This window comes from Myripristis murdjan, chromosome 2 (genome assembly GCF_902150065.1).
Source record: "Myripristis murdjan chromosome 2, fMyrMur1.1, whole genome shotgun sequence".
Classification (NCBI taxonomy): Eukaryota; Metazoa; Chordata; class Actinopteri; order Holocentriformes; family Holocentridae; genus Myripristis; species Myripristis murdjan.
The window spans coordinates 3,329,610-3,352,500 of NC_043981.1; the positions used below are offsets into that span (position 1 = coordinate 3,329,610).

The 22,891-nt window shown below is 39.7% G+C and overlaps 1 protein-coding gene across 1 annotated transcript; it reads left to right on the top strand.

The window, feature by feature from the left end:
• The first annotated feature begins 488 nt into the window (after positions 1-488).
• ptger2a (prostaglandin E receptor 2a (subtype EP2)) lies at positions 489-18,463 on the top strand. Its single transcript, XM_030071378.1, has 4 exons — positions 489-631; positions 1,230-1,507; positions 3,875-4,810; positions 16,854-18,463. The coding sequence occupies exons 3-4, from the start codon at positions 3,974-3,976 to the stop codon at positions 17,142-17,144; spliced, it is 1,128 nt and encodes a 375-aa protein (XP_029927238.1). The 5' UTR covers positions 489-631; positions 1,230-1,507; positions 3,875-3,973; the 3' UTR covers positions 17,145-18,463.
• The last annotated feature ends 4,428 nt before the right edge of the window (positions 18,464-22,891 follow it).

The following is a 22,891-nucleotide window of genomic DNA, read 5'->3' on the forward strand; positions in this document are numbered from 1 at the left end:
CAAAGCAACTGAACTCTTTTGAGGCTGCCAAACACCAGGACTCTGGCTGCATCTGATCATTACTGTCAGCTGTTTGCGTTCATGTTTTACAGCACATTGCATGAAAGAGATTCTAAAATAGTTTACATGGTTATTCATTTTACTTGTTTTGATGGGAATTAAAATTTATAATTCCATTTTGACTACATGTATACTTCACTGATAGTGACATCTGAATTCAGAGAGTGAGTGAAATCAGTCAGCAATCCCAAATGTAGTGTTTGCCAGTGGAAAGCTGTTAATGGTATTTTCCAGTAACATTTACCAAGTGAAAGCTGCAGCGGACAGTGCTTTTAAATAGGCTGCTTGTATTCTCTAACTTGAATGCAGCACAACAGCCTATCTGCAACAGGCGGGCGGGTCTGTGTCATGTTACGTCACCGCATGAGCCCGTGGGCTCTCGAGCCCATTCATGCCTGCCTCAGTCAGCGCCGCGCGCCTCACCCTCCCAACATCTCACATCTAAACTGAGGCAGCTTGAACTGAAACGAAGCGGAAAACTCCGATGTCCGCTACTGGACTATGGAATTTAAACTGGACTGGAAAACACAAGAATGCACATTTACGCCACAGACAACAAGTTAGGAAACAGGTGAGACTTTAACTGTTGCGGTTGTAATACCTGCGAGGCTGCGAAGTCTTGACACGCGCCTTTCTCTCTTGTGTGCTACTGGCATCTTCACGCCAGCTTCCGTTAACAATCTTGCTGTGCAGTGTTGTTTTGTTTATTAGCTAAAGTACATACCTGGTACAGCTTGACTGAAAACCTTTTCTGACTCACAGATAGTTGTTCTTCAATTCGGCCTAAATTTAGTGCGCCAAGCATCGTTTTCTTCAATTAAATCTAAACTTTTATAACTGCTGCGCCTGCCGCTCCTACAGTGTCACTCCACGTAAAGACACCGCGCTGGGCGGCAGTCAGTAGTGACAACCAGTTATGACATTGATGTTTTAAGTGCTGCTTGGTAGACCACCTGTGTGCCGAATTTACCAAAAAAAACTGAAGCACTTGTTTAATGATTTGAGTCATGTTAAATGTATGTTTTATTGGAGGATTTGCGTAGAAATGCAAAATTGCAGATTTTCTAATTTAAGCGATTACCATACAAGAGAGAACGGCGCGCAACAAGTCTCCATCAGGTAACAGCTTTTCATCCATTCTTAAATTTCCTATACATCTCTTTTTACAGGAACCCTCCCGCATTTAGGCAACAAAACTATTTGAACAGTCAACAGTTTGGACTGAAAACGTGCCAAACACAAACCCACAGACCTGAGCCTGGATGTGGACACATCTTTGGGAATTTGTTGGGGCTGAAAACGGAACCATTCACAGTAGATAGTGTCTTTTTTATCTATTCAGTCACGTTTCAGGCTTTAAACTCCATCAGCAAGTCTTGGAGAATATGACTAAAGGGCCAATGGACACGTTGTGTATCGGACAGATGTCGGTGGACAGTCACTGTAGGTGAGTCAGTAAATTATTGTGCATGGCGAAAGTGAAGACCCACGCTGTCATGCGAGTGGAACAGATGTGTAATGTGGTCTTACTGTCTCATATATATTTTTTATTTAGATATATGTTTAGCCTCGGCAATGCTGTCCATCTAATGGCGCAATTTGAGGTTTGAGGGAAACACTTGTGCACAGGGATTTCACAATTGCACTTCTAGAGAAAGCCAAGGATACCAGCAGATAGACATATACACAGGGTGACAATTCCCATGTAGTTGAATCACATTTTTCTGACTCAGAGCCAAAAATGTTGAACTTGAGCAATTATTATTTTTTTTTTTTTTAATTCTGCCTCTCAGCTGATACTTGGGCAGAGAAGAGGAACAACTGTGAGTTTCACATCTCCAAAATCAATGTGGAGCAGAGTTCCAGGACTGTGTTTCTTTTAGTCAATGTAGATTGTTTGTTTTTAGGGAAGGAAAGCACATTACATGCAATTCAAGATGCTTCACATCTGGAGAAAAACACACAATACATTTTCTTCATTCTTCATCCCTCAGGGTATCTGCAGGACCTTAAAAGTGTGACTATATAAATTTAAGGGCTTAAACCACTAAAATACCCTAAGTACAGGGACAGGTTCACAGATACTTTATTGTGAAGTGAGGGGAGAGTTTGAAAGCAAAGCAAATGGCAGTAATTGTGTTGTTTCACCACAAGATGTGGATGAGATATCAGTAGTGTTGATTTTATTGCTTATGTTGTATAAATTATTCAGTCAGTAACAGTAAGTTTGGGCCACATGCATTGGACAGTATTAATACAGGATAATACAATATTCAGAAAATGTCATTTTTCACAGTTTGATGCAATAAAATTGTCCATCATGATGCAAAACCTTTCATTTATTAGTGTCCTTTTTCTTTTCCTGCCCATTCAAAGCATCCAAACTTTTATTGGCTTATAGTAAATAATGCCTTCAGTTTCTTCTTCTTCTTCTTCTTCTTCTTATTTGTAAAACTGTTGTTAAATTCACTTACATGTAACATTAAATGCTCTTAAAAATACACTTGGTTTTCTGAAACAATGCTGTTAATGTGGTTTTGTCTAAGAGTTATATTATGAATAAACTTTATTTTTAGATGACACACAACATCCATGCCACCATAGAGTGGAATTAGCTTAAAGGGGAATGCCACTCATTTTCAGTAGTAAAATAGGTCTTCCCACCTTTGGGGAGCACAGTGATCACAGAAAAAAAAGGCTTGAGTTGAGGCTAAGCAGGGGTCAGGTCACGTGGGCAACTTATATGTAATGCCGATCGGAGTTCAAAGATCAATGATATGAACTCAGTGGTTTGACAGCAAACTGAGAATTTACTTAGTGTCCCTGCCATAACAAGACAAATCACTCTGAAGTGTTAACTGTTTCATAGTTGAGAAGGTAATTCTGTTTTATAAGCATTGTCCAGCATGTTTAGTTTTTGTAAATATTTCACTGCCGCGCTATATGGTGGGGGATGGAAATAAGTGCTTGTGTCGCATCAACCACAGTGACAACAGGAAACCAACATGGGGGTTGGAGGGCAAAGTGCTCAAACTGCCAAAGGTCTAATGCAGAAAGTTCATTGTCACATTTCTAAGTTGAGACACTGAAAGATGCAAAAAGTCAGGGTTATTGTTGTCCTACTGTGGTGATGATGATATACACAAAGCAACCAGCACTTCACAATGAGTGGGTTCTTAAGGATAGAGACAATTAGCTCTTAGTTTGTTCTCAAATCACCAAGTTCATGTCTTTGGTTCCAACTTCTTGTAATGAAAAGGGGGGCTACTTGGTCCATGAGCTGCATAAGTTTGTTAGTGCACTGCAAAAAGTCAAAATCTTACCAAGATTATTTTCTTATTTCAAGTAAAAATGTCTTATTTCTAGTCAAAATAAGTGAAAATTAGCTTGAAACAAGAAACAAATTTTGCCAATGGAACAAGCAAATTTTTACTTGTTCACTTGTGTCACAAGTAAAAATTTGCTTGTTCCATTGGCAAAATTTGTTTCTTGTTTCAAGTAAATTTTCACTTGAAACAAGTGAAAATTGTCTAGAGACAAGTAATTTCTGAGCTGATCATGTCTTATTTTAAGTGTAATGAGATATTTTGACTAGAAATAAGACATTTTTACTTGAAATAAGACAAATAATCTTGGTAAGATTTTGACTTTTTGCAGTGTGGGCCTCGAAATTCTGGCTCTCAAACCAGTTTAGAATTTTTTTTCCCATGATCACAGTAGCTGACAACGGGTATTTATTTTTTTTAAATGAAAATTTTCTCAACTTTTCTATTTCACAGTTATTTTTCTGTTTTCTTTCTCCTTTTTTAACTAGGACGGATGCAAACACCATCTCAAGGACTTACATCTAAGCTACAAAGTTGAATTTTAGATTTTTTTTCCCAGAGGAATATATCTTCCACTTAAATCCTCGATGTTTTCATATGCGATGGACTCAGATAATGACACATGTCACCACAAGCTCCACATAGACTCCGAGAAGAGCCCGGTGATCAGTGCCTTCATGTTCGCAGCGGGTGTCTTCGGTAATGTAGCCGCCCTAGTGCTCCTGGAAATCCGTCGTCGTCGAGAGACAAGCTGCGGGGGCCCGCGACGGCGTTCACTGTTCCACTTCCTCGTCACGGCGCTGGTGGTCACAGACTTGGCTGGCACCTGCCTGATCAGCCCACTGGTTCAGGTGTCATATTCACTAAACACAACCCTGGTGGGGATGTCGAGCACCCGCATCGTGTGCGAATACTTCGGTGCCAGCATGACCTTCTTCAGCCTGGCCACCATGTCACTCCTCTTTACCATGGCATTGGAGAGATGCATCGCCATTGGGTACCCCTATGTGTACAGCCGCCATGTCACCAAAAAATGTGGTTACGTCACCATTTCATTTGGGTTTCTCCTCTGTACATTGTTCTGTCTCCTCCCATTCACGGGCTTCGGCGACTACGTTCAGTACTGCCCTGGGACGTGGTGCTTCATCGACATGAACCCCAGTCACAAGGAGGACAGGGTGTATGCCAACCTTTATGCCACCATCATGCTGGCACTGGTGCTGGCCATCGTGGTGTGCAACGGCTTTGTGGTGTACCACCTGGTCAGGATGTACCAGCGCCGCAGGAGGAACGGCGGCTCAATGACGATGGCCACGAGGTCCAAGAAGGAGCGTAGGGTGTTGTCCATTGCTGAGGAGGTGGAGCATCTCATCCTGCTGGTCTTCATGACCATCATCTTCATCATCTGCACACTTCCATTAGTGGTAAGAGAACAGATGAACAAACATGCGCAAACACACTGCTTTCATTAAAGGACCATGCCAGTGATTTTGTATGTTTAGCCTAATTTCTATAATACGTATATACTTCATGTTTCTGCTTATCTTTTCCCAAAGCAATCAGTCTTATTTTAGAACTCGGATATCATTTTGCCTCCCTTTTATCCAGCCATTGGTTTCCACTCTTTCCACCACAATATGAAAATGAACTCTCCTGAGACTTCAAACTTTCTTCACACTAGTATTCCCACCATAATAAAGTTGTCCACATTAGCTTTCCCAAAAGCAGCAGCACTGTTGTGTTTTGATGATTTGAAATTGGATGCAGTGAAGCGGTCCCTCCGCCATGGAAAATAGGGGTGGCTCTTTCAACCAAAAATTCATATTTGAAAACGGAGGGATTTTGATTATAAGTTGTTAAATCTTTAGCAAAATGGTTTGCTATGATGTAAAATATGGGTAAATTGTAGTAAATGGGCCAGACATTCAAAATCACTGGTATTTTTAAAACTTTCTAGCAAACACACACAGACAAACCATTGTAATGCAAGAAAGGGTGGCATCCAGATAACTATTGACTGTCAACACCAGCTGACTTTGCTTAATCACATTTGCCAGGAATGATTTACTTCATTAGTTGTGATTGAATAAAGCAGAAGTACATTTGCTTAGTTGGGATTCATTGGATCAAAAGGTCATCGGGGTGAGTAAAGGTGGTAGGGTGTCCAAGTGGTTAGTTAGATTGTCTCCCATCCAGAGGACCAAGTTTTGAGTCCCAGTGTGGCCATGAAAAGTACCTCTGAGAAGGATACTAGTGCTGAAACGATTAGCTGATTAATTGATTAATCAATCAGCAGAAACTTGGTTAAAAGTGTGTTAACAGTTTTAGTCATTTATCAAGTTAAAAGCTCAAACAATGGCTGATTTCAGCTTCACTGAGGTTTGCTTATTTTTCTGTTTATATTATTACAAAATTACTGTAGAAATTGCATTACTTTGGACTCTGGTAATGTTCATTGAGCCTTTTTAATTATTTTTGAATCTTCATAGACCAAAAAAATCAGTCAGTTAATTCTAAAATACATTGTTCAGCAATGAAAATAAACATTACTTTCAGCATGCTGAAGCTGTACCAGCTGCAGACATGCTGAAATCTGGTTGACCCCGCATCTCAACTAGTGAGGAAAGAGGAAGTCCCTTCAGGGGCTAAATATTGCATTACAGTCATTTCATTCTTCCCATAGTCCCCCATTGTCAGTATTGAGCAATTATACAATAAATAATTAATCAAACCATGTCATATTAAAAGGTCACAGCACTGACTGGCTTTCACTAGAGTGAAAACCAGCTAAATGAGCACTACTCCTTTTTGTATTTATCTATTTTTAGGTTTCCCAGTATTGAAAGGGAGTTGATAACAGCATGATTGGCAGCAACACTCCTCATATACCTCATTTGGGCCTGGAAATAAATGCCAGCCAACTGTGGAAAAAGTTACTAATCTTATCAAAAAACAAATGTCAGTTAGAGCATATACAATAAGGCTACACAAGATGGGTAGAGCAGTGTATGTACAAGCTTGTGACATTTGGGGGAAATGCAACCATCTATAAATCATACAATAGACTATTATGTTGGCAAGTTCTCAACAGGAAATATCAGTACCATACATCACAGGTCAGACTGGTCTGACCTGTGATTTTGCCACAGGTAAATATGGATGCTTGGGTTGAGGTAGATGGGACATACTAGTGATGTGAGAAAGGCAGGTCTGGTGTTAATGTTTTTTTCCTATTGCATATTGAACTGAAAAAGACATGTAAAAGCAGAAAAAAACAAATCAGACAAAAAATTGACAAAGGAAGGAAGGATAGGTAGCTGAAAAAGCGTGAAAGAGAGATTTCATTATAAAACACACAAAGCCACCAAAGTTGAAAGGAAAAACAGAATGGTAGACAGGAAGGAAGGATATAAAGAAGGTACCAACTGATAAAAGTATGCCAGTTGAAAAGAGGAGGGAAAGCTGGGACGGGACAAGAGCTTGATTTTAAAAGCTGGAAGGGGGTTAGAGAAATGTGGATGAAGATATGGGTGATTCGATGGTTGTTGGAGGAATCAAGAATGACCCCACTTTTAAACAAAGGAAAAATGAGACAACAGAAGTACATTTCAATAGAACAAAAATGACAAATTTATGAAGAAAAATGAATAATTTGACATTTGCACAGGCTGAGACATAACATTTGTACACAAGTAAACACAAAACTAAAAGATTCGTAGAAAAAAGATATGTAGATAAATTTCATATAAGGCTATGCCAGTGTTTTTGCATTTAGCGTAATATCTACAAAATGTACATACTTGATGTTTGTGCTAATCTTTTCAAACTCTCTTCACACCAGTACTCCATCACCGTAATGAAGTCGTCCACATTAGTTTTCCTAAAAGCAGCAGCACTGTTGTGATGACATGAAATTTTGTGGAGTGAAATGGTGTCTCTGCCAGAAAATAGTCTCTGGGGAAATGATTACTTTACACAGACAATTATCAGTTCAGTGATTTATGAATGGCAATGAGCTGAACATTATAAGGTGGGTATTTCAACCAAAAATTCATATATAAAATAGAGGAATTTTGAATATATGTTGTGAAATCTTAAGCAAAATGGTTTGTTGCAATGTAAAATGTGCACTGCAAAAACTCAAAATCTTACCAAGATTATTTGTCTTATTTCAAGTCAAAAATGTCTTATTACTAGTCAAAATATCTCATTACACTTAAAATAAGACATGATCACCTCAGAAGTAACTTGTTTTTAGACAATTGTCTTTCGTTTCAAGTGAAAATTTGCTTGAAACAAGTGAAAATTTGCTTGTTTCATTGGCAAAATTTGTTTCTTGTTTCTAGCTAATTTTCACTTATTTCAAGTGAATTTTCACTTTTTCCACTGGCAAATTTTGCCAATGAAACAAGCAAATTTTCACTTGTTTCCAGTGAAAATTGTCTAAAAACAATTTACTTCTGAGGTGATCATGTCTTATTTTAAGTGTAATGAGATATTTTGACTAGAAATAAGACATTTTTGACTTGAAATAAGACAAATAATCTTGATAAGATTTTGAGTTTTTGCAGTGTGGGTATATTGTAGTAAATGGGCCAAACATTCAAAATCACTGGTATGGTCCTTTTTATATTTAGCATAGATAGATGGCAAGCTAGATGGACAGAGATAAACGGATAGGGTCAATTTGGTGCTTAAATTTGACCCACTAGCTCATCATCTATTTGGTAAGTTATTATGCTGTCAGTGTGACCCCTGGGAGTCCTATAATCTCTATGTAAGCACTTTTGCTCCATATTTCCCCCTGGAATCCATGTGGGGCATCGATAAATATGTGATCAGTATATGGTCTTTTTGGACTTTGCTTGTTGCAGACTGCAGTAGCTGCACTAATGCAGAGTCCTAACCTTCATCCCTACAGTGATTGCCAAATCCTGCATACTTTATTTAACAGCATCTCACTAAAACAGCAGTGAATTATTCTTCCCATCAAAGCAGTGTAGCTTTATGAGCTCCTTATCGTCATGAGGTTAAAACATAACCTTTTGTGCAGAGTGCTAAAACTTTCTGGTAAAGGTAACTGGTGCGGTCAGTTGGAATGGAGGATCTCTGAACCTCTCAAATTATTACTTTGATGATATGGTACACTTACCCCTGAGTATTATTCTAACTATTAAAGTTTGTATTTGTGTGTTACAATTTTAAATGCTTGCAATTAGCAAATACTATTTATTCTAAGTAAATTTATGTTTACAGGTTCAGTTCAAAAGTATGATCACGAAGAACCTTTGAAAGAACCAAATTCAGAAATCGTTAGTCTCCATGACCTTTTATTATAGTTCAGATCATAAGGTAGGCTTGTGAAAATGCCATCCTCTGTAACTGTATACGGGTTATACACTATTTGGCCAGCGTCCACTCAAAGTAAAAGACACTGGCATCAGCTGTCTACATCAGCTTTCTTCACTACCTCATCTGCAGGGTGAATGAACAAGGTGAGCCAGATGGAGCTGGGTTAGACAGGGACAGAGACAAAGATGAAAGAAAGAGGAGAGGAAAGGAAGGGCAACAGTGAGAAAGAAAGAATGAGTCGCAGTGAGATTGCAAAGGTCTTCAGTCTAGACTGATATAGATCTTCTATAAGCTATTACAAGTATGAATATGTGTGAAACTTAGGGTGGTAAAGGGCATTCAGATGTCTTAACTACAGCTATAGCAGTCTGTTTTCCTTCATGTAAGGACAGTAGGCATGGGCAATATTCAAAATTAATATCATGATATTGTTGATGAGTGAAAGGTTTGACCCATCCCAGCAGCAACCCACCATTTCAAAAAGTCTGTTTATGCTATTTTATTCAAAATTCTTTCTCAAAAATGCCTGAAACATTTTATGGACAATGGACTTCCCATTGATCAAAATTGTTTTGTAACATCCAATATTTTGGGTTATTGGCACAAGTTTAAACAACATGGCTTTCGGTTTAATTTAGAAAACTAGATAATTAGATACAGATTCTTTATCATTCAGTGATATCTAATCAAGGTAGAGTTACAGCATTAAGCAAGTGAAATAAGTCAGGTGCCATGAATTGCATAGTTGCATTACCTTGTTTGTATGTACAGCTGGTGACATTTGCTTTTTTTGCTTTAAGGTTAATACAGGACAGAGTTAATACGATATGCCAAACATGTTGGAACAAAACAAGGTCATTTCCTGGTAGCAGTTTTCCTGTTTTGTTCATTAATGGTTATGGAAACCCACGAAAACACCAAGAGAACATGCAAAGTCCACACACTCCACCTGTCTTACCATCTGCCGGAGCAAATTTCCTATGATAATCACCACGCGTTTCACAGCTGCTGACACAATCATTACAGTCATTTCAGCCTTCTGTGGTAAATGCTCCTGTTGAAGAGAATCATGTTTCATCCTCACTATTAAGTCAGTAAATAGAGGCAGTCACACCTCTCTTCTCCTTTCCTTTCCTCTCCTCTCCTCTCCTCTCCTCTCCTCTGCTCCCTTCATACCATATTTCCACAGAATCACTGCATTAAGCTATTGCTTGTCATTTCCATCTTTAGTCCACCAGGAATATGGAGAAAACCTTTCACCATACATCACTTTGAGTGCACATTTATTGATGATGCTCAGAGGGACTTGGGCCCATTTTAATGGAAAATCCACCCTAAGGTAGAATTTACATATTTTCCCCATTCTTAATGATCCAGATCAAGAGACGAATGTTCAGGCTGCTCCACTGATAGCAACAATTTTACATTTTTGCTCTTTAGGTGATGTACTTATCCAGAGGGATATGTGGTGCCTCAGCAGATAGCTCTTCAGTGTCCTGTCAGATGACACTTGAGGAGACATTGGCTGCAAAACCTGCGGCCTTGTGGTTTCAACGACACTTGTCCGCCTTGTCATCTCAGAATGTGTGTCTCGAAACCTTATAATCCTACACTTTTATTTATTTATCACATTTATTCAGCAATTTAGCACAGCAGAACTGAGTGCTGGTGCTGAACACACAAAACTGATGCAATGCTAGAGACTGATGGCTCATTAACTCATGGTTATGCATACTAAAAAACAGAAAACGAATGATGCACTGATAAGGCTGTAAAGAGTCAATTCCAGTTACTGACGCTGTAACAGCCCACTGTGACCATCAAGGGAAATGATGCATTTTACCCAGAGTTTCTCCTCATAACATCATTTAAAGGTTCCCAGCAATAATGATGGGTCAAAATTCAATGAGCTTCTTGTTCTGCTTCAGTGATACTGCACCGTGTGGAAATAAATCCTAGTTTCTATACAGAGTTGTCCCATGTTAGTTCATTATGATGAAAAAAGGTTTTTCTTGAAGCAGCATTCAGCAATCTGTTGATTACAAAAGCCTTCTTCTTAAAGCACTATACCACTGATTTAACATGTTTACCATAGTATCTACAAAATGTATATACTTCATGTTTCTGGTAATCTTTTGTCCAGCCATTGGTTTCCATTCATTCCACTATGATATGAAAACACCAGTATTCCTCCACATGTTCGTGCATGAAACAGTCTCTCTGCTGTTGTGAAATCTTCGGTACCCTTGCATGCATTTGCAGGATGGTTTGTTGCAATGTAAAATGTTGGTAAATTGTAGTTAAGAAAAACTGGTGTGGTCCTGTAATATCTTGGCTATGGAAGTCAAAACACAGTGTCAAAAACACATTATATGCGCTATCCAGTTGGCTCATATTTTTGAATGTCGTATATTCAGTGGCTGTATGAACAGGCAGAAACATTGGTCGGGTGATAGCTGATTATTTATAAAGTCTATCAGCTAAGTATGACTGGTGGGTAATTAAAAGGGCATTCCCCATGGAAACAAATGTTTTTACCGCAGTAAAACTCAATGTGCCGTGCCATTTTCATTTTAGTGTTCATAAAAAAAACCCTCAAAAATTATATTTGTTCTTGGATTAGGACCTCAGTCAAACTTGTCCTGGTCCATGTTTTGGATACTTGTGGTGCTTTGAGCCTTTTTGTTTAAGCTGTAAGTCTGTAAAGGCAGCTGTGTGACTTCAAATCAAGAGGAAAAAGGCACAAGGAAAAACACACATGTAGGGCTGGCCTTATGATGCTGTGCTGTTGCCTTGTAATTCAAAGGAAAAGTCACAAGTCACTCTCATGATCTTGGTTTGTCTGTATGCCTGCTTTGTGGTAATGAACCTCCCCAGGCTACATATTTCAACACATACACTCGTACTGCATAATGCCTAGAGATCTTCATGTAAATACCAGTAGGTACCCATTGTGCAATGTGATACTTAGTCTGAGTTCAAGAGAGCTCACACACATGCAGCAAGATCATATTACATTACTCTGCACATATTAAACTGTTGTGGCATGATTGTGTGCGTGTGTGTGTGTCTCCTAGTGGTGCCTCCAGTCCTCTCTGATAGCATTAAAAATTAAAAAGGCCAGAGTGCAGCCTTTTGACACAGAGGGAAATGGAAATGGATAGACAGGTACAGCGAAAGAAAGATTCCGTGAAAGAAAAATTGAGGATATTAGGATTGTAACAACAGCAGTGGAACTGGTGCAGTGGCATGTTTTTCGTTCCAGTCCGCAAAACCTACTGCATTTATTCTTTTGGGCATTTCTGCAATGACCCAGACTGAATTCGAACCCAGGACATTGCGGCTATATGCTGTGCGCCTTAAGACAGGCTCAGACTACGCGATTTGAGCTCTGTTTTTTTTTTCGTTTGCCCCAGACAAACATTTGAGATCTGGGACAAAAAGCCCACACCATACACCATAACTCTGTCTTCGAGCCATCCCAGACATCCTGACAATTTCAAGCATGTTTGAAATTTTCAGTGCAAAACATAAAATGCTCTTGTAGTTTGAGCAGATCTGGGACAAGCCCCAGAACAGCAGTGAGCAACAGCCAATGAGGAATGTGATATTGACCAAAACCACATCATAAACAGACAATACAGTAGAAAACACATTATATACTACTTCGTTTAGATTATTTTGTGGCTTCATTTGAATTTATTTGTTACGCTGTTCCTTTACTCAGACTTGTAGGAATCTTGATTAACAAAGTTCAGGAAAGTTCAGCAGTGTTTTTAACTCATGGCGTTTAGTGAATATGGATTTCAGACGCCTGTCGTCTCCTCCCAGGTGAAAAGTCTTGTATTTTGCGCCCCTTGCTGAAGCTCAGGTGTGTAGCGTGTGCACCACTAGGTCCACAAGAGATCGATTGAATGATTTGAGGCTTTCTGAAGTTGTGTAGTCTGCGCAAGCCTTTAGCCTTCTCCGAACCACCAGGACACACCACCTCACAAACTTTTAGGCTTTAGGTTCTTCTTAATGTTCACAAGACTGAATGAAGCTCTCACTTACACCTACACACCAGCAGACAGAGGAGGAAGCATCTTTGAAATGAGGCCCTGGAACTTATCTAGAAGGCTGCATAGACTTTTGAGTAAAAAGAGGACAGCACTTACACACGTTTCCTGCTGCTGTGAGAAAATGAGAGAGTGGGAGCCGGATTTCACAGCAACCTTGCAAAACAGAAAAATCTGTCATCTCTCTCACACACACACACACACACACACACACACACACTCTCAGACATCTTCACCCGATCAGTTTTTTTTTCCTCACGCACTTTGCAGGGCCTGCTATTAATTATATTAATGATCTCATGTGGTTGTGCTTAAAAAGACATGATTAGCACGGATATGGTTGAGGTTGGAACTGTTGGTACTAACGAAATACACGAAACGAAATACACACAGCAGTTCCTTGAAATTTTCAGAGTGATGACGTCGGTGGTAGTATTTGAAGTGCGTGCCGGTTGTGTTGTTCCAGTAATTTAGCCGTTTTCCTGAAAGACTCGGGGAATGGGTTGTGTAAAAAATGACCATTTCCCTCAGAGCAAAATCATCGCAGGAAATCTTGAAAAGGGAGGGCATAAGTTGCTCTCCGGTGCTCTTGAGCAAAGTGGTCAAGTGCCTCTTGTTGCACACCAGAAAAATCTCTATCATAACAAGTCATGTTGTCTCATATTCAGCGTTAAAATCTTGTTTTTCTTCAATCAAATGAAAAAAACAGCAGGATGAGATAATCCCATTTGTTTCCAGTACAGTTTCAAAAGTCTTTGAAATTTGTCAGGGAACAAATTCAGTTTCTGTTGAAACAAGACCATCAACATTGGAAACAAGTAGGATTATTTCATCCCACTGGCAGAATTTTTTTTTTTTTTTTTACATTGTTTGAAGAATCAAGATTTAAACTCTGAACATGAGACTGAATTAAATGTTAAAAGTGAAATGGGAGTTGTTTTTTTTGCTGTGCAGTAGTGCTACTCAGTAGTCAACAAGTGGAGGACTGTGGTTGTACTGGGCAGCTTCCAGCTCTGACTGAATATGAAGCAGAGCCACAGTGAAAAAAAAGAGCCTGGAGCTGAGCAAACGCTCCCTGGAGAAATAAGTTTAAATATTTCTGTTTGTTTGGCTCAATTGTGTAGGATTCAGGAAGAGCAAAGCATGGAGTCAGACTCTGACAGGAACCGGCTGGTTGAGCTGTTTGTGTCTGCAGAAACTCTCAAACCTCAGACCATCAGCACAGGTCTGAATTCACTCACCAGTTAAAAAAAAAAAAAAAAGAAAGAAAAAAAAAGTTAAAAGTAGATTAATGTCCATGGAAGCCATTCAGTCAGTGGCTGGATGTTTGATCCATTAAGCAACAGGAAATTGGCGTAATGAGGTTGGCGTGACAACACTGGCGCAACCGCTGTCATCTGAGGATATTAGGCTTCAATTAGCTCGGAGTGAAGCTGAGTCATTTCGGAATAAGAAAAACAAAGTTCTAATAGGAAAAAGAGAAAGTGAAAAGGTAACGAGGCCGAGAGGGAGATGGAGAGAATGAGAATTTCAGAGAAAGCGAGGGAGGACAAGAATGAGGGAAGCAGAGATGTGTGGAGGGCTTTGTTGGTGAGTAGGTTTTACTGTTATAGGGTCACTTTTTCCTTCATTTCAAATGGACATTGTTTCTCCCAGACCCCAGAGAGAGAGCGGCAGCAAGAATTTCTAAACCTGTGAACTAGTCATAGCTTCCATGGATTGTATTAAAGCGGCGGCTCTTTATCATGTGCCATCGATGCCAAAATGTTTGCAGGAGGAGCTAATAAGTGCAATCATCTGCTCTGTGTTGGCCTGGAATGAGAACCTGCAGAGTCTTGGCCTCCATGGCACATGGTAAAAACAACTTTATTAAATGGCAGCTTTAGTCAGAAAGCTCCAATACTTTGTAATGCAGTTCCCAGATTCTGATTTTGCCTTTTTGTTTTGTATTTAATTGGATGGCTTGTTGGCTAGATGGCTAGAAGGTTCATGTATTCATCATCTCATAAAGGCATTCATCAAAAGCATTAAAAGTACACTGTGTACTAGAAAGATATTATTTCCATACATCATCTCACACCCTTTTCGGAATTATTTCCTGACCTTTTTGGGTGTCCCGGCCCCACAGGCTGAGTACCGCTGGCGTAATGTGACATCTGCTGAGACTTTCACTTTTATGAAGTGTGAACTTTCTCCAGGAGGGCAGAGTTTGTCTCTGCAGTAAGTCAGAAAAACATCGGTAAAATGAAACCTCTGCTCATGGAAACTGAAAACCCAGGTTACCACAACTTTCAGATTCTGGGTGAAGTCATCCATTTTTGCAGCAAGACAAAGAGTTGATTTAAGACGTGACCATCGATTTTGACCTCAAATGCATTTAGCGTTAATGATGAAGACCCCGCTGTCCCCCGCACTTTATTCCACCTCCAAAACACGAGTTCATCCAGGTACTAAATAGTTGACCCACTCTAACGAGTCGACCGTCCCACCTCATCCTTGTTGCATCTTTTTGTTTCTGTTTTCAGTTTAAGACGCTTTTTGATAAAGTGTGCAGAAGTGTTTCTGAAATTCTAACTTCTTCTAAAATAAAACTTCTAAAATAAAATTGGTAAAAAAAAAAAAAAAGAAGCTTAGTAATCAAGTAGGAATTACAAAAAAAGTATATATAATTGTTGAAAAGATTTTTTAAAATTTTTATTACATGGTAATGGCCATGAAATTACAACAAAAAGAAGAAAAAGAAGAAATAATTTTCCAAATAAAAAGTCTTCTAAAAAGGTTTAATTGAAGAAAAATTTCATTAATTTACAATTTTTGGGGGTAAGTTCTTTCTTTTTTTCTTGGTAATTTTGTGACAGTTTCATTGGTATTTTCTTGCTATGTATTTATTTTAATTTTGTGGTAACTCTTCGAGCAGTTTAATCAGGTTTCAAAGGGTTTGTAAATGACAGAAAATGACATAAACCTGTTGATTTATTTTTTTGTAAATGATGGCTTACACTCCTGGAGTTTTTAGTGTGTGTATGCTAAAAATGCACACTGAAATGAATGCAGCTAGCAGCATGGGAAACTCAATTTGTGTCTGCACCAACACTCACCATCGCCCTCACGCTGCCTCATTAAACGTGTAAAACACAAACGCTGACACACACTCTTTTTTTCTGACTGATAAAGTGTTCTGCTTTCCATCTTCATCTCAACCATGTTTTTTAGGCACAAACAAATTTATACAGAGTGTAATTCAGACATCCTCTTTTCTGCAAACATCCTGTGTGTCAAACTGTGTCTGTGCACAGGAGAGCGTGAGAGTGCTTTTTGTGTGTACATATGTGAGAAGGTTGTGTGCATGAGTGTGATTTTTTTTTCTTTTTTCCTTTAATCCTAATGAGTTGGTATCACTTTGGAGGTCACCATTCAGACCACACACACACCGGTAACTGCTGTGTAAGAGCTCTACCTCTCTGCATCCCTATCATGAAAACAAAAACACTTTATTTGCTGTTTTAATACATCATCCATCACACTCAATCTCTTATCACACTGTTTATAATCATTAGTTGCACAAATACCAGCTTTTTATATTTGTAAGCTACGAGAGGTGATGACCCTGACACTGAAAATCTGACGTTCAAGTACATACTGACATCATATTTTGGAGATTGCATCATTATTATACGGGTTTAGTTTTGAGAATAAACAAGCAGTTTAACTATTCAAGTCATTAAGTGGCTCAGAAACATCTGGAGCCGCCCTCTAGCGAGATTCCCAGTGTTATTCTCCCAAACTGAGCAGTCCTGCTGGTCTCATAAACTTGTTTACAGTGAAGTGTCTGACATTGTGTGGCTGCTTAACCCTTCACGGCTGCTTCTTCCAGGTTTATTCTGGGATTAACAACCAGGATGTTAGTAAGGATGTGTGTGGTAGTAGTGTTAGCAGTAGGATTATACCAGCTGTTTGGGTGCTAATCTAACATGCCCTCTGTCTTTTCCCTTGCCCTGTTCTTCCTTCCTGTCTGCAACTCTCACCCTCCACTCTCCTCGGCCCGCCTGTCCGTCAGATCCGTGTCTACATCAACTCTACACCGAAGCGCAATGAGTCTCACCGCATGGACCTGATAGCCCTCCGCTTCATCTCGGTCAACTCCATCATCGACCCCTGGGTCTTCATCTTCCTCTCGCCCAACATGCTGCACTTCTGCTGGGCCTCGGTCTGCCGAGCTCCCCTGCGAACCTTCAGGAGTTCTGTGCTCAAATCGTCACTGTCAAAAGAGCCGTGTCCCGCTCAAGTGGAACTGTGCCACCCGGAGCTGGAGTCCAGTGGGCCTGCAACTTTTCAGACAAGCCTCTGACCATAACATTCCTGTTATATTGATATTTATCTTGTTTAGTCCCATGGTGTGAACGTGCTGAGAAACATCCCCACTCCATCAATCCGGGTGGATGATGGTTTGATGGATTTCTAAGGAAGGACTGGACGCTAGAGACCGTTCCTTGTTGACGTTAGGCCAAAAGACAGTGCTACATGCCAAGTACCTCACAGTGTCCAGAGCCTTTTCCCCATGTGGAGGCTGTTCCACATCCATTAGGCGGGAGTTTACATCATTTGGTGAGATTTCCAATGAGTTTGGTGGGTGTCTCCACCAGATTGTATCTATCTCAACCCATTACATTTTCCAGCACTTCCAGCTAACTAGTGGGCGTTTGCAGACATGTGTGTGCCTCTTAATCATGCAGTGCGTGTTCTGATAAGTGGATGGGTGTTTTCACATGGACCTTCCATCCACCTCTAGCTTCACAGCCAAGTTTATGCATATGGAATGCATACTGACACTGTCCAAGTATTTTATTTGCAATCACTCACGTATATTTTGCTCCTGTTGCCACTTTAATTTTGTGTCCATGAATCAGTGAAAAGAAAATCCCGATGGGAGATCTAAAGAAGACCAATTGATTGTGTTTTCGTCAAAGTCTGTATTATAAAATGACATTATATATTATGTTGATGGATATTTTTTAACCAGTTGGTCAAGGCTTTTATCCAAAACGCCTTAATTAGTACATATTGTATTTATAGCTTCTGTGCATGGTGATATGAGCACTGCGCCCTACATACTCATAGACAAATGTTGATGGAACCTTGTGTTTTATTGGAAGAATATCCTTGAATGTTTATTTTACTAAGCTTGTGGATATGCTAATATGTATTTAAAAGTGAGCTGCAGTTCCTAGTGAATGGACTTGAATGGGGTGGAGTGTAGGGCAGGAAAATGAGTAGCTAAATCTGACTGAATGCAGACAGAAAGACTGGTGACGAGGTGACGAGGACACGGTGCAACATACTCTAAACATCTGTCAGCTCAGATGTACAACAAGTGACTAAAGAATGTAAGAGTGACCTCCAGTGTAGGCCCCACAGTGGCCTCACATGTAAAAATAACAGCCCTTGCATGCAAATCATTGGTTTACAGGGTGGACGTACCACATGATTCCTGCCAACTCAAATAAGGCCCTGCTGTACGTCTCTGCTGAGATTGAATTGCTGCCCCCCAAACACTTTAGACTGAACCTTGGTCTGGTTGAATGAGTGAGACGTCATCTCTACATATGGGCTTCTCCTTCCATTAGAGGACCATACCGGTGATTTTGCACGGGTAACATAATATCTATAAAATGTATATACCTCATGTTTCTGCTACTGCTTTCTTCACATCAGTATTCCATCGCCGTAATAAAGTCCTCCACGTTAGTTTTCCGAAAAGCAGCAGCACTGTTGTGTTTTGATGACTTGAAATTGGGTGCAGTGAAACGGTCCCTCTGCCAAAAAACAGTCCCTGGGGAAACATTATGCCAATTATCAGTTCTGCGGTTTTTGAATGTTGACTTTGTTAGCCGCAGCAGCAGAACATAAGGTGGCTGTTTCAAACAAAAATTCAAATTAAAAGTCAAGAGATTTTGATTATATGTTGTGAAAGCTTTGCAATTTTTTCTGATGTAAAATATAGTTAAATTGTAGTAAATGGCCCAAACATTTGAAATCACATGTATGGTCCTTTAAAGTTTTGTTCCATTTAGGTCTAACAGAGCCAGGGTCCTCGTCTTGTTCATGCGGGCTGACTGTATGAGCTCTGGTGCACTTAAATAGAACAGAACCTAAATTAATGTCATTAGTAGCACGTGTGTTAACCTGCTTTTTCCTGTCAAAGTGGCTGCTGTGAAAAATGTCTATTGTCGCGCGCAAGAACACAAAATGCAGGAGTAAATGCAGACAAGATGCACTGAGGCTGAAACATCTCTTGTCCCCTTGAAGCAAATGTTGAGATGGAAATTAGCTTTAGTGCACAGACCCAACAGGGAACTAAACAGGCGTCCGGCAGCTCTGATAGCCGCATAATTGCCAAAAGTGATTGCCAGAAGATAATGGTGTATGAGGAAACAAGCCAGACGAGGCTTTTACTGTCACCGTTAAAGGGGCAGAAACGTTCCCAGTTGTGATTTGTGCAGTGATCTGTGTTATTGAGAGAGACAGATTTTAGTATTACAACTGGATATAGATTAATATCAGATGGAAAAGTTATCCAGCTAAATCAGATGGACATATAATGCAGAGACACATGTTAAAGTGATATTTCGGGTGTAATAGATCCTCCAATTTTGACCCGTCAGCTCCTTCCTTGGCATGAGCGGTATGAGCGCCTCACTGGGAGTGACCTTCCCAGGTAATACAGAGATAATGTAGTTCCACCACTGAGCAAGCAAAAGGACTGGCGCTGAACATTATTATTATTTATTATTATTGTTTTATTTTTTTTTACTTAGCCTGTAATAATGTTTTCCAATCCAGTATCTAATCCAATATCGACCATTATGGCCACGGCTCTGCTTCCTCTGCTCTTTGCTCTATCCCAGCCGATGCGTCCCAGCAGGCAGCCTCCGTGGCCCCAGCCCTCCTCATCTGCCAGACACACAGTAGCCAAATGTTTTTGAAAAAGCAAAGATAAGAACAGCGGGGAGCAGAAAAACTCAAGTTTGTACAGCGGAGGAGGTTGTGGAGGAAGATTACACAGCCCGGCCCTGCCACTGACAGTGCAGCCAAAGTGATAAGCTATGTGAGACATTTCAATAGATAAGAGAGGGATGGTTTACCAAAAGTCACTGCTAACAGAATAGCAGAAGTTGGCCAGCTGCTTCAGTCGCATGCCTTTAAGTAATTACGATCATGATAACTGAAGACCTTGTGGACTACATTCATAAAACCCTTACACAAAAATGAGCAACTAAGATAACATAACAGCCATGTGGGCTAATTAGCCTCGTGTTAAAGCTTGAAGTTTGGAGGATGTTAAAGACAGAAAGCTGGATTTGAACGGAGAGGACAGCTGATATTCCGTCACATGTCAGTCATGGGAAACAACTACACAAAACGAAGATATTCCTAATGCAGAATCAATAATCATTACCTAATCATGACCCAAGCTGTGATTTTAAACTAATAAATCATAAAGGCAAGAGCAAGCGTCAAAATACAGCAAATAGAGTTTGAAATGCACCTTTATCTGTTTGCTGGTATTTCTTGCATTAAGAGCTCCATCAGTTATAAAATGGAAAAATGAAAATGGGATTGTTAATATCATTTTTTTTTTTTTTTTTTTTTTTTTTTTTTTTTTTGTGGTCATAGACTGGGTCGCTCATATTAAGAGTGATGACATATAATGAGGGAGTATTGGTCATAGGGCTGAACAATATGGTAAAAAAAAAAATCAAATTGTGATTAATTTCACAGATATTGCGATTGCGATATGATTCATGATTTAGCAGGAATTTTGGCATCATACTTTTCATTTTCACTCCAAAAGCTATTAAAATGATGATGAGATTTTTACTGAGGTCTGAAGCAAACAATTTTTCTGGAGAATGCAGTTTGTAGGCCAGGGCATCTTTGTAGCACCATAATACTTTATTTACAACAGTATTTGATCAAATTTCACCTTAATCAACAAATTGCAGCTCTTTTGATAATATTTTGATTAATTTTTAAGCCCTTATTGGCCAGCAGCAAAATTTTGCATCGTCTGCATCAGGATAGGCTATACACTCACGGTGATCCAAGCAGGTGGTGGTGTTAGTGGCTGGTGTGTTTGCGTGTGTGTGTGTGTGTGTGTATGTGTGTGTGTGTGTGGCAGGGGTTGTATGGGCTGGTCTGGGTCACAGTCCCGGGCCTCTTCTCTGTCCCAGTCCATCACTGAGTCCCAGTGAGTCCCAGTGAAGCGCTCATTCTCATGACAGGGAAGGAACTGACCGATCAAACTTGGAGGATCTGCAAAATTGCAAACACTGCTGTAGGGAAAGAACCCAAAGGATCAGTTTAATGCCAGAGGACAGGAGGTTTCAGACACAGCACCAGAAGCAGAATCAGAAATCCTTTGTTGATCCCCGAGGGGAAACTGGGATTGAATGTGGCCTGACTTGCTCCTGTGGAAACGCAGGCAATGATGTCCGTCTGTCAGACCCCAGCCCTTTAGGTTGAGAATGCTGAATTCTTTCTTGCTCGCTTTTAGTTATCTGTCACCTCTGGGCTCCTGAAGCCTCGACCCCTGGTCCTCTCAGGTGACCTTTGACCTCTCTTATCACATTCCCAGTGGAAACACTAAAGGCCAAAAAGTTCAGGAGCTACAGCATGGTGGCTGAGGGGGCAGACAGAGGAGAGGATGAGACAGACAAAGCCAGAAAAGAGTTCTCCGTATTTATACTCATGTATATTATGTAATGTTATGTTTTGAAAAGGTTGAGACTGCATGTTTCAAAACTTGAAAACTTGTGGCTCTTATTTTGTGATGTAACAGGAAATGTTCTTGCATGATTTGGGACGTTTTGGTTGTTGCTTGACTGGAAGGATGTTCAGTGCAGTGGCTTATCATCAACAGATATGGGCTGTGGCAGCTTTGAGACACCCACATAGAAAACACAGGAGCTATAAACAGACGTATCATAGAAAATATTGTTGGTTATGATAAATAAATAGTCTTAAAAAGAAAAGGCCTGTTCCAAAATATATAACATGAAGTAATACATGACAAGGTGGCTGTGTTTTTTTTTTTTTTTTTTGAAATGTGAATGACAGTAGTACAAAATGAAGATAAATGGTGCAATTTGATACCTTCAGTTTTCAACCTGCGTCCCAACTCTGCTGTTTGCTTCTTAAAGTACCATCATTTATTTTCATTTTGTGATCAGTCTGTTTTTTTCAGATGTTGCTCTGTCATCTTACCCAAAAGTTAAAGCATGAATGGAGCCCTTAATTCTCTTTTCTCTTTGGTGACTTTATTCCAAAAACGTTCAAAGTATTTTTTGAACTGAATGAGTTTTACTACGGGAGGTCCTGTAATGTTCTTTTTGTTTTTTTTACACAGAAGAATGAGAAATATCTGTGATTTCCCTCCAATCACGGCTCCCAGCCTGGATGAGAAAATCCAAACACATTTTTACGATAATATCGACTCCAGCTGGATCACTGAGATTTGGCCACCTCTGAGTTTCCTGACAAACTGATGAGAATTTCTCCGGATTGTTTACCTTTTACCAACTGCAAATAATTACAGTTGCAGGATCTCCCCCAGTGAAAGTAATCCACTTAAAATAGGCCTTCAGTTTGTGGAGATCTGAACAAATCCCTCAGGTATTTCCAGTGCCATCCCTAGACATTTCAGGGCCATGGGTGGAAAAAAATCACTTGGGCCCCTCCCCCACACCCCCCCTGTATTTTACTCCAAATGATGAATAACTTCAGAGTTCTACTCTTTTTTTTTTTTATTTTGGGTTGTAGTATTGGCTGGCAATTTTATAGTATTTTTTCTTATATAGTATTCTTTCTTCTTCCTTCTTATAAATAGTTATATGGGGTTTATTTTTATTATTATTTTTTTTTTTACAGACATGGTCATTTCCTGTTCATTCTATCTTTTTTTGCTAGCAACCTTGTTTTTTTTTTTTTTTTTTTTTTTTTTTTTTTTGTTAGGCCAAGTATATTTTCAAGTGAACGGTCAAACCTTCAAAATTTCAAACAAACAAACAAACAAAAAAACAACAATGGGCTATGGGA

Excerpts from the sequence above, each read along its gene's own strand:
- ptger2a (XM_030071378.1), top strand. The coding sequence starts at position 3,974 with ATGTTTTCATATGCGATGGACTCAGATAATGACACATGTCACCACAAG. Across the intron at positions 4,811-16,853 it reads TCTGCACACTTCCATTAGTG|ATCCGTGTCTACATCAACTC; the intron begins GTAAGAGAACAG and ends CCTGTCCGTCAG.